Source organism: Vulpes lagopus, chromosome 2 (assembly GCF_018345385.1).
Source record: "Vulpes lagopus strain Blue_001 chromosome 2, ASM1834538v1, whole genome shotgun sequence".
Taxonomy (NCBI): Eukaryota; Metazoa; Chordata; class Mammalia; order Carnivora; family Canidae; genus Vulpes; species Vulpes lagopus.
In genome coordinates, this window is record NC_054825.1 from 46,979,492 (window position 1) to 46,991,771 (window position 12,280).

The window sequence follows — 12,280 nt, forward strand, 5'->3', positions numbered from 1 at the left end:
CCATTTCATCTCCAGCTGACCCAGAAAAGCAGGTTACAAAAACTAACCTTTGTTCTTCAAGGTTTAAACTTCATTTTTTCCTGAGCAGTCTCTCTGTGCTCTATTTTGCATTTTGCCTTGCTGACTAGCCTGTTCTTTCATTTGTTCTTTTGTCCTTCCTGCCTCCCACCCTCTCTCCTTTTCTTCCTTTCCTTTCTTTTCACTCTTTCATTTATTTTACTCAAATGCCAGATCTTTAAGACTAACAGCTGCTGGGGTGCCTGGGTGGCTCAGTTGGTTAAGCTCAGGTCATGGTCCCAGGATCCTGGGATGGAGCCCCACCTGGGCTCCCTGCTCAGAGGGGAGCTTGCTTCTCCCTCTCCCTCTGCCCCTCCCTCTGCTTGTGCTCTCAAATAAACAAATAAAATTAAAAAAAAAAAAAAAGACTAACAGCTGCTATGAACACAGGTCCTATCTATTATTTATTGGTTGAAATACCCTTAGGTGAGATTTTCACCTCTCTGGCTTTAGTTTTCAAATGTTCAAATGGGGGTAACTCACATTGGGAAATCAAATGAGATAAAGCATGTAAAGAGCTTATGATAATACAAGACAGTAATCAATCTTAGTTGTTGTTATTATTATTAATCAGTGGAAGAGAACATGAATCCCAGTAGATTCCCTGGGTGTGAATAGGTCAGGTCAGGAATAGATCCGGAGCAGGGTAAGGCTTTGCTGTTGCATGTTCCAGGCCTTCAGTGGAGTGAAGCTTAGGAAGGGGGAGGCTGATACCAGCACGTCCTCGGACAGTAGCACAGCTAGTGAGCCTCAGATCAATGGCAACCTTAGCAACCATCCTCAGAGCTAGTGGCATATTTAACCATTTAACTGCTGAAGCAGAACATGGGGGACAGTGTCTCCCCAAATGGGGGATACTAGACATTTCTGCTTTTGAAGCAACCATAATATTCTGTTTCTGCTTGAGATTCCTTTTGGAAACAAAAGCAATCCCTCAGCACACACTGACCTCAGACTGTGTGTGAGAGAGTCTCAGACTGTGGGGTGTGCATCTCTTCTTTCCTACAGACCCTGGAAAACCCCAAGTAGAGAGGACAACTTGTTCCAGGAAATCACCACTAACAGCATAGGACCCTCAATGGATTCCAGACCCAGTAGACTCAGGTCCCCTTGTCCTTTCATCTGGGGATTATCTCTACCTAGGAACTCAAGCAAGCAAAATGGGTTGGGGGGGGGGGAAGTTGAGTTGCAGGTGATAGGAATTATATGGGAGGACATAGCCGTTGGGAGTTTGGGACCGGGCAAAATAAGGATTGAAGAAGCAGAAATCAATCGACTATAGTGCGGGCAGGCAAGAGAGAGCTCAGGTACAAAAGGATGAGAAACCAAGTGACTAGAGCTGGGGCATAAAAAGATTTGGTTTCAGGAACAAAACAGAAATCCTATTACTAGGTCTGGGTAGAGCCATCAGTGCCTGTAGGCTTGCGCCAAGTCATTGAGTGCTGACCCAAGGTTCCTCCAATTCCCAGAATAAGTGGGGAGAGCCAAGAATGCATGTGAATATGCGGGTCAGAGGTCTTTAGCATCAGGGATGGGAGGGCTAGGGGAGAAGAGGCAGCATTCAGGAAGCTGGAGACAAGACTTACTAAACAGCCAGACCATTCACCTGCAGAGCCCTGAGTGGGCAAGTTCTCCACATCATGCCCAAGGCATCACAAGTTTTGGCCTCTTATTTACTTGAAGCCCATGAACAAGACATTTTTGTTTCTCCTCGCAATGGGATCTCACTTCCATATCAAACAAGATAGAAACCCTGAGAAAAATCACCCTTTACCAGCCAGATGAGATGGCTCATCTGTTTTAATTTTGAAAGGCTGAAGGACCATCAAGAAACCGTAATAGTTCAGCCTGTCCAGGCGCACCAATTCTGTGGTTCAACGTGTTTCTAAAAGAATAGCTTCATTCACTGGTGTTCGCTGTGTGCCAGGCATGATGAATGCTTTCAATGCATCCTCTCGTTTGCTTCTCACAACACCACAGAAGGTAGGTAGTATTATAAGGCAGGTGTGGTTCACATGGGTCACAAGCTAGTAAACTGGTATCTTAAGCACCATGATACACACAAACCCAGGACAGTATGATTTAAAAGGTCGCATTCTGAAACATCGTTAACCATCTAAACTTGAGCACTAAGCTCATTAGAACTGCACAGGAAGCTTACCTTCCAAGCATTTCTGTATGACTTTGTTGTCCTGAAACTGCCACTCTCACTGTCGCACCTCCTGGGGGTCCTGCTGCCGTAAGAGCTGCCAGGTAAAATCTGAGCAAACTGGAGGATTCCTATTTATTGACCTGTCACCAGCATGAACGAAGACAAACCCCCGCTTACGTCATATTTACCTGTTTGATCTTCGAACAGAATTGAAAAACTTAGAACCTTTCACCCACAAATCCCTAGTAGTTCTGGGGTACAGGTACACATAACTACCTGAAAAAAGAACCCTTTCAGAGAAGATTTGCTGATCTATAACTGCATTTCACACTCACTTGGGGGTCCCTTCAGACAAAGCATTTTCTTCCTGCTTCCATTGAACTCGTTTCCATATTTTCTGCCCACACTGACCCCACGAACCCTGTGGATGCATCCCTGGAAGAATGGAACCTCTTCCTATGTATGTGAAGAGAAGGGCTCCCACTCAGCTAAAGAGGAACATATAAGAAATATGACACTCCTGAGTGGATGAAGGAGGCAAACACTTTTTTTTTTTTTACTAATTTATTAATAAGTTTATTCTTCACTCATAAAAAAGAATGTATTTTTGGCTTTGAAATCATGACATGAAATAAAAAGCAAATAACTGGAAATTATCAGGTGCAAGTAGGTAGAAGCAACTCATGCTAAAACATGAGCAAGCACTACGTGCTTTGGGCTACAGCAGGGGCGCCAGACGAAGCAAGAGCCGGAGACGCGGTGCAAGGCCCAGCTAGTTCTCAAGATCGCTTAGTCACCAAGGGTTGTTTGGTCAGCTTCCAGAGGAAGTCAATCCTCCCTTTTCTCTCTCTCTCTCTCCTTCCTTCCTTCCTACCCTTTAACTACAGGAATAGTGGGCAGTGGTGCTTTGATGCTAGGCTTTCTAGTTTGTAGGATAGTGTTGTTTCAACATGTTTAACCTACTTGTTTTTAACCTTCAAAAACACAAAACCACTAAAATCAACTGTAACTTAAAGCCATTTCTATTTTTGGTCAGTTATCTGCTGTAGGCAAAGCTTCATGTAGGAACTTTTATTGCGGATTTCTATGACTGCGTCCCTAACAAGCTCAATGAACATCTGCGGCCAAAGCTTCTGCAGAGCCTCATTTTTCATATTGATTTCCGTGGCTTCCTTCACAAGGTCCTCCATATACATCTTGCAGAATTTCTTTTTTTCCTTTATTTCCTGTTAAAAAAAAAGAGAAAATTTTGCATCAAATCATAATTAATCAAACAGTCAAAAGAATAATTAGCTGAACCAGAGTAACAGGAAATAATGTGTTCTGAGCCTCACCCTTCAGAGCAGGAGTACTTTCTAGAAACTCTTAATTCTTTTACTCTGTTTGAGTAAAGACAGCAACAAGGAGCTCTCTACTTCTCAGTCCACTCCTGCCTGTGTTAGTTCTGCTAGAAGATATGTTTCTTTACTGGAATCACCTGGATCGTAACTACCATTTCTCTGTTGGTAGACTTTTTCCCTTCTCAGTTAAGGGAGTTTACCTCACACAAGACAGATGAATGCACAGATTCATGGCTTCTAGTGGTAAGTCTATCAGGGCACTGATACTGACAATCTTAATCGGCATAGGGCCAGTTAATATCCATATGCATACCTGAAACACCATACTCTGAATTCGGTCTATATTTTAGGAAATTGTGTAGTGGCACTGCACGGATTCACTAGCCTAGACCGTTTGGACAAGGTTGGGGAAAAATGTACAAGGAGTAAGAGGAAATATACTTAAGTCTGAGACCCAGAACTTGGCCTTGAGAGAAACGGTGCTCCTGCTCAACCTATGGGTCTGGAAGTCTGCAAATGAAAAATCTGGGTCTGAAACACAACAGGGGAATTTGGGGCCTAAAGCTATTCAGGCATTGGGCCTCAATTTCACCCTAGCAGCTGAAATGAAGCCATATGTTCAACATAAGAATTCAACATTTATTTTGGCTATTCATACTTGTGAGGAGTATTAAGGCATGATGATGGAAAGTGCCATAATATATACGGAAAAATTAATGGAATAGATCAGACAATCGGAATTAGAGGAAAGCAATTCACATCAATGAAGGAGGAAATAAATAATAAATGTCAATGAGACAATACGTTTAATTTGGAAAAAAAATATATTGAAACCTCTAACTCAAAATAATTTCAAGATGTATTGAAGAGTTAAAGTATCAACAGATATTGTCATAAAATTATACTTACAAAGACTTGTAATAACAAGGGAAATACATTATAATGTTAAATGGAAAAAAATACAAAATAAAATTTTGATAGAGATTGGGTTACACACATGTATATCACTGTATATAAATTTTACCCCAAAAGAAGAAACTATATCAAATACTGAACTCTGATTAATCATATGCATGCTGAATTACTTAGGCATGCTAATGTCTGCAATTACTTTGAAATGCATTAAAAAATATAAGGTGGATGGATGATGAAGAGAGGACAGGTCAATGTATAGCTATGTAACAAAGCACTATAGTACAGTATTAACAGCAGAATCTAGGTTTGGGTGTATGGGTATTTACTGTAAAATTCTTTTAACTTTGCTGTATGTTTGAAATTTTCATAAAAAAGTTAGGAAAGGTATAAAAATTATTGAAAGAAATTATATTGAAGTATCAATAAGATTGCCTTTGGGTTGTGAGGCCATGAGTGTTTTTTCTTCCCTTTTTTTTATTTCTCTTCCCTTTCCACATTTTTACAATTTCTAAAGCAACTAAACATGTTTTAGATTCTTGATTAATTAACATAAGTTAATGATGAGCCCCAATTGTCACTAACTTTCCCTAACAAAGGCATATTTTTTGGAAATTTTTTTATGACATATAAGATTTCTCTAAATAATCACTCACCATTCAGGGGTCAACATGCCAACCTGATTTAGATCATGTGCTAAAAACAACTGGTCATGAGTTGACCTCATATAAAAATATGTACAGATTGTGATGAGCGATAAATAACAAATGGTTCCAGCTGGCTACTTCTCCGATGAACCTAACTTTCTTTAACTCTGAAATATGGCCTGGGACTTAGTCACCTGCACTAAGTTAGCTTGTTGATGAGAACAGCATTGAGCTGTTCCCTTTTAACACTCAGTAAATCTGGGTTACGCAGGGGCTACCAGGGAGAAAGACAAGTGTGAATCACCAGAGATTGATCAATAGCTGAAACAAGCAATATTTTACAACGTGCAATACATTTACACAAATAAAAGGCATACAGCATATTTAATGAACGACTCACACATTGCTAAGTTTCTTAAAACACAATTTGAGGTATGTATGTATGTATGTATGTATGTATTTATGGGGGAAAGGGCAGAGGGAGAGAGAAGATCTTAAGCAGGCTCCATGCCCAGCCAAGCCCAATGAGGGGCTTCATCTCACAACCCCGAGATCGTGACCTGAGCTGATATCACCAGTCGGTCGCTTACCCAACTGAGCCACCCAGGCACCCCCAAATTTTGAGCTTTTTAACAAAGAAAGTCCTAGCAGTAATACTAAAAAATTTTTACAGTAAGTTAACACAAATGTGAAGAATTTTTAAATGATGTATTTTGGAATAACACAAATGTGAAGAATTTTTAAATGATGTATTTTGTTAAATAATTTATACATAATACAAATTAAACTTTTTGTAATTGGCATATTGCAATTTTTGGTGCTTTAAAATTTCTTGCTATAGGCTCCTTCTATCACTTCTTTATAAACATGTTGCTACAGAATTGCATCTGCCATAATAACCCTTAATTCAGTAACTGTGTTTGAAAGCAGTTTTACTTCATCATTTCCTCTCTCCTCCAAGCCAATTACTCCCATCTCCATGAAGTATACTCTAAACTCATCAGGTATCTGCCAGGACGACTCACTCTGCCTGTCCAGAACGATCCTGTTAAAAGCACATTAGAGATACCTCTCTTGCCCTGACCCGTCAAGGAGTTATTGCTCTTTGAATAATGCTTTTTCCATTCTCAAATGCTTTCATATACTTATTTTTTTTCCTATCCCATGGTATCCCTGTGGGGTTCATAAAGCAAGTATTGTACAAGTTCAATCCTGATGAGATGAACTCTGCATATAATTATTTATTTCATTAAACTAAAACTTTGTTGTCATGAAGATGGTTTGGAAAAAAAGTAGGCCAGAGATGAGATTTGTTGTGTAGCAAGTTTAGCTATAATGGTACTTGTACTGGGATAGAATTCACATCTCCATCTCGTAAATGGGAAACTAAGGTCAACACAAGTTGACTCACTGAGGATTACACATCATCTACTAAATCCTTCCCCAGGGAAAACTCTAGTCTTTGAAGGACCTACAGACTAGCTGGAGAGACTAGTGTATGTATGTGTATGGCCTACACATACAAAATATTAAGTAAAAAATATTAAACAGTAACTAAGTGCTGAATGAGATGGTTAGACAGCAAATCTAATCAGTGTTCAGAGAAGAGAGAGCCTTTTGTGGTGAGGAAGACTTCAGAAAACGGCATGATATACCGTGAAAGAGTCCACAGTCAGTAATCAGGAGGTCTGAGTTCTAGAGGCAGCCCCGTCTGTAACTCACCATGCGATCCAGAGTAGTTCATCTGAGTCTCCAGTCTTCCTCATCTGTCTAAGAACGGGACTGGAATCACTAGTCCCTGTCAGCTCTCCAACTCTACATCCATCTTAGGTCTTTTTAAAAATGAGTCAGGAGCATGGATGGGCAGCTATCAAGCAACAGAATTATACATGTCGTATGTATAATTATACATATCATATTTTTAATGGGAAGGTCTGCTTAGCCTGATTTGTGAGGAACTCACTATAATTAAATTCCCTCAACAACTCAGGATACACCGGAGAGAGAGAGACTGACTAAGCACTCTATGCTGCCATGATCTAAATATTTTTCAATAGGTGAGGAGCAGGGTCTACATGTAGGAATGCTAGACTGTAAGTCAAGGGTGTGATTAAGGGACCAGGGCAAGGTCTTTCAGGTAGTAAGTGGTAGAATCAGTGGCTCACATCCCCGTCTCCTACCGGCCAAGTATTCTTTCCAAAATTATGTGGCTTCAGATTCCTTCTCCCTTTGACATTTCTCAAAATGGCAGTCAACATTCCTTGTCCTTACTTTCTGATTGCTTATTTTCTGCTCAAACCACTTCAATTGAGACTCTGCATCCACTCCACTGAAACTATTCCTTTGTTAAAAAAACAAAACAATGATCTTGTCAAATTCATGACATTTTTTTCTTCTAGTTTTGTACCCTTCAGGTGTTAGAAAATCAGTCTATGTAATCAAGGTCATAAAGATTTTCACCTACATTTTCAATGAAAACTTTAAAGTTTTGCTTTTCATTCTTGGGTTTCCATTTGACCTGAAGTTCATTTTTGTTGCATGGTGTGAAGTAAGGGTTCAACATGCATTTCTCATTTGCATTTCTCATTTGATATGCAATTTCCTCAGGACCATTTATTAAATTGTCTTTACTATCTACAATACCTATCTATATCCCCATATATGTGGGATATATGTATTTCTTATACATGGGATAGCTCTGACTCTCTATTTTGTTCTCAGGCCTATTTATTTATTCCTTTGCTGCCTCAATTAGTATAGTTTAACAATAATCCTTGATATCTGGTGAGGCGAGTTTTCCCCACTTTTACTCTTGTGTATTTTAAGTTCTTTGCTCTATCAGATACCTTTTGGATCAACTGGTGACATTCTACAATATCCCTGTCCAAATTTTGATTAGAACTATGTTATATTTATTGGGATCCCTGGGTGGCGCAGCGGTTTGGCGCCTGCCTTTGGCCCAGGGCGCGATCCTGGAGACCCGGGATCGAATCCCACATCAGGCTCCCGGTGCATGGAGCCTGCTTCTCCCTCCGCCTGTGTCTCTGCCTCTCTCTCTCTCTCTGTGACTATCATAAATAAATAAAAAATTAAAAAAAAAAAAAGAACTATGTTATATTTATGGATGGATTTAGGAAGAATCTTTCCCATGTAGAAAATTTCTGTCCTTGAACAGAAATTTAGTTTAGTTATCCTTCCATGTTTTTCAATGAAATTTCATAATATTCTACATAGAGGGCTTATACATATTTTATTACTCATTCCTACTGTATTTATTGTTATGGTATATGGTATATTATTTAAGTTTATTTTTAAAATAGGTAACATAGCCTGTATTTGGTTGTTGACCCCTTTTCTTACTGATTTCTAAAAGTTCTTTATCATTTAGGAAGATTAGTTGCAAATAATTTTTTTTTCATTTTTTTGTCTTTGCTTATTCTCCCCACTTAAAGGTGTTTTTTTCATGCCAATGCCACACATAAATTTTCTAGGGTTTCTTGAAGAACTTTTATATTTTTATTATAAACTTTAAAATCTCTGACCCATTTAGAATTTATGCTGATATAATATTTGAATCTAGCTTGTTTCCCTTAATTCCCTAATTATTCCTAAGTCATTTATTAGATAGTCCATATGACTTGAGATTATTCTTTATAATAAATTTTCTTTTGTATTTGAATGTATACTTGAATTTTCTATTCTGTCCCATTAGACTATCTTTTTATGACCATCCTATTTTAACTGATATGACTTTATTGTTTTTTATTAAAGATTTTATTTATTTATTCATGAGAGACACACAGAGAGAGAGGCAGAGACACAGGCAGAGGGAGAAGCAGGCTCCATGCAGGGAGCCTGACATGGGACTTGATCCCAGGTCTCCAGGATCACGCCCTGGGCTGAAGGCAGTGCTAAACCACTGAGCCACCCGGGCTGCCCTGATATGACTTTATAACTTAACACCTAGTAGTGCTAGTATTCTCAATATTCTTTTTCAGAGTTTTTATGCTTTTCCCATATGTACCATAGGATCAGCTTGTCTTTAAAAACCTCAATGAAAATTTTTGGCATTTTTATTGACATCATATTAAAGTTTAAAATTAACTTAAGGAAAACTGACATTTTGCTTTAGATCCTTCTTATCCAAAACATGGTAAGGTTTTTCCATTTGTGTAAATCTTTGTTGTGCTTCATTAATGTTTTAAATTCTTCACAGAAATCAAGCATATTTATTAGTTAATTACTAGGTATTTTAGCTTTTTGTGTTGCTGCTGTCATCTGGGTCTTTTCTTCCTAGTTGTTATTTACTTACATCGAAGCTGTTGATTTCTCTTCATTATTGAATTTTCTTACAGCTTTTTATAGTTTCTCAACTATCTTGGGATTTCCAGAGATTCAATACTATTGTATGCAAATAGCAAGTTCACTCCCTTTCTTTCAAGTTACCTCTAATTTCTTTCTCTTGCCTCTTCGCATGGTCTGTATCGATGAATAATATGGCGAGATGGGACATCCTTGTCTTGAAGCTGACTTCAGTGATGCATTAGGGTTCTACTGTCGTGCAGCACATTACCTCAAACTCAGTGGCTTAAAACAACAGCTATCTATCCTCTCACAGTTTCCATGCATCAGAAATCCAGGCACAGCCAAGCCCGGTGCTCTGCTCAGAACGTCACAAAGCTGTAGTCTAGATGTTAGTCAGACTGTGTTCCTTTCTAAAGCTTGGGTCATCTTCCAAACCCAGGTGCTGTTGGTTGGCAGGACTCAGTTCCTTATAGTTGTAGAACTGAAGCCCCATTTTTCTTGCTGCTATCAGCTCCTAGGAGCTTCTTGCAGCTCTTGGCTATGTGACCCTCTCGCATGGTGGCCAGCAGTAGCTGGAATCCTCTTTTAAAGGACCTGCCTGATTAGGTCAGGCTTATGCAGGATAATCTCCCTTTCCATTAATTCAAAGTCAACTGATCAGAGACCTTAATTATATCAGCAAAACCCCTTTACCCTTGCCATATTCCATTGGTGAAAAGCAAGTCACACATTTTACCTGCATTTACAAGGGGGATGATACAAGAGTGTGGATACCAGGGTGTGGGAATCATGGAGAATATCTTACTCAAAATTCTACCTACCATTAATTAATGCTAATGTTTCTGGAGTTTCCTCATGAAGCATGATCCAATTTCTATTTATCCTATTTGCTGATTTAAAAAAATTTAGGATGGATGTTGAATTGTGTGAAATGGCTTTTCAATGTCTACAGAAATAACCACACCTTCTCACCTTAGATCAATCTACTGATAGGAATCTTCCTTGTATTCCTAGAAGAAACTACACTTGGCTGTAATGCTTTTTTATTCATTTATTGTTCTGCTATAGTTTTGATACTTCCCTCTTTTTTAAAAGGATTTTTGCATCATCAATATTGTTAGGTTTTGGGTCTGGCTTTTCTTTTTCTGTGCCAATCCTCACAGGTTTTAGATTCAATGTTAAACTGTCTGCCTTAAAAGAAAAACAGAGAAGTTTTCCTTCTTTTTCAATACTCTTGAACAATTTAAAAATCACTGGAATTGTCTGTTTTTTAAAGAGTTGGTTGATTTCTCTATGAAATTGTTCTTGTCTTGCATGCAGTTCTTTGATATTTTTCTAAATGTCATTTATTGAAATTAGTATTAATTTTTGGCTCACAGAACCGAGTGCCTTCTAGAAGACAAGGACTTGTAATCCTGTCAGTTTGGCTTTCATTTTCCTGTTTTGACCACATCAGGAAGCTCCCACGGACCAAAAATTATATTCAATTCTTTCACATAGCCATCTTACTATCCTTCTAGTCTCTTATCATCCGCTATCTCAATCTCTGTGCTTCTGAAGACTGAACTGCTCATACTTCCTGGTTCTGTGATTGTCTAATGCTTCTATGCCTTTTATTCATACTTTGCTATTTCTCAGAATTGCCCTTTTCCCTTTGCATATAGCTACATTTTATCATTTAAGACTGGAATCAGGAAGCTTCTTCTCTAGAAAGCCTCCCTTGATCTAGGTAAGATATCTTTCCTCTACTCTCTTGATATACTGATTTATACCCATCCCTGTATATGTCTATCTCCTCCATTAGGATGTGAAATCTGTGAGGATAAGGACAGTGACTTCTTATAGCCCCAACAGTGTGTGTGATAGGTGCTTAACCATCATTTTTGAATGAGTGAAAGCATGAATGTGGTGGGCAGGGTGGGACTGGGGACTTCAAGGTATTAACTTTAAGTATTTAAAGAGTTTTCATGAGAAAGGGACTAATTGTCTTTTCTACAAAATATGGTTCTAGGATCATGAATTCAAAGTTATTAGGAGGCAGATTTCAGCCTCACATGGATAAGAATTTCTTCAGCAATGGAGATGTTCAGATAAAAAGCAAAACCTCATGAAGCAGTCATCTCTTTTAGTCTAGAGGAATTTAAAGCAGAATCTGAACACCTTTTAGAATGCTATAAAAATATCGATGGCATTGAGTTTTCAAGCATTTATTTTTAAGCTGTAATCCTTAGAGATGGGTTCCAAAGAGATGCTTCAGGATTGAGGGTAAGATGAGGGGAAAGGAAAAGAGTAGATGATCCAATCAAATGAAGCTCTGAAGCCCCCCTTTTCCCTCGACAACAACTGCTGCTCTGCTGTTTTGACACACTGGCTTTTAGTTACAATATGGTTTGAATAAAGAGTCCCATGGCTATTAAAAAACCATCTGAAAACCACTTGCCTGGCCATTTCTCTGCCATATATATATATGTGTTTGTATATATATATATATATATATATATGTTATAATTATATATTACATATATAAAAGCTGTGTGAGTTCTATAAATATAACTTATGGTGCCCTGCACATTAAAGATGCTCAATCAGTGCTTCCTGCTCTCTGTCTTGCTTTTGCGCTCAGTCCCCTCAAAATCTCTTGCAGAAACTTCACATTCTATTGTTACTTTGGGATTTGTTTCTTCAGCTTTCTTATGAGTTCCAATAAGGCAGGCCCTGCATACTTTTCTTCTTTGTAGCTCCTATGTAGCTTCCTTGCAGCACCCTAACATTATATTCCTCAAATAAACCTCTGAACACAAGTAAGGATTAGTTCCAGCTTTTCTAGTGGAGACAGAAAGGGTTAAAATGATATCCTGCAATTAAGG

General features: G+C 38.5%; 1 protein-coding gene across 4 annotated transcripts in view; it reads right to left on the bottom strand.

Annotated features, from left to right (window-relative positions):
- Window positions 1–2,788: 2,788 nt before the first annotated feature.
- Window positions 2,789–12,280, bottom strand: part of LRRC49 (leucine rich repeat containing 49) — a 150,523-nt gene continuing 141,031 nt past the window's right edge. For all 4 annotated transcript variants that reach the window (XM_041736103.1, XM_041736112.1, XM_041736130.1 and 1 more), the window contains one exon: window positions 2,789–3,435. In XM_041736103.1, the coding sequence (XP_041592037.1) occupies window positions 3,232–3,435 (204 nt within the window). In that variant the 3' untranslated portion in view covers window positions 2,789–3,231. The remainder of the gene's footprint in view (window positions 3,436–12,280) is intronic.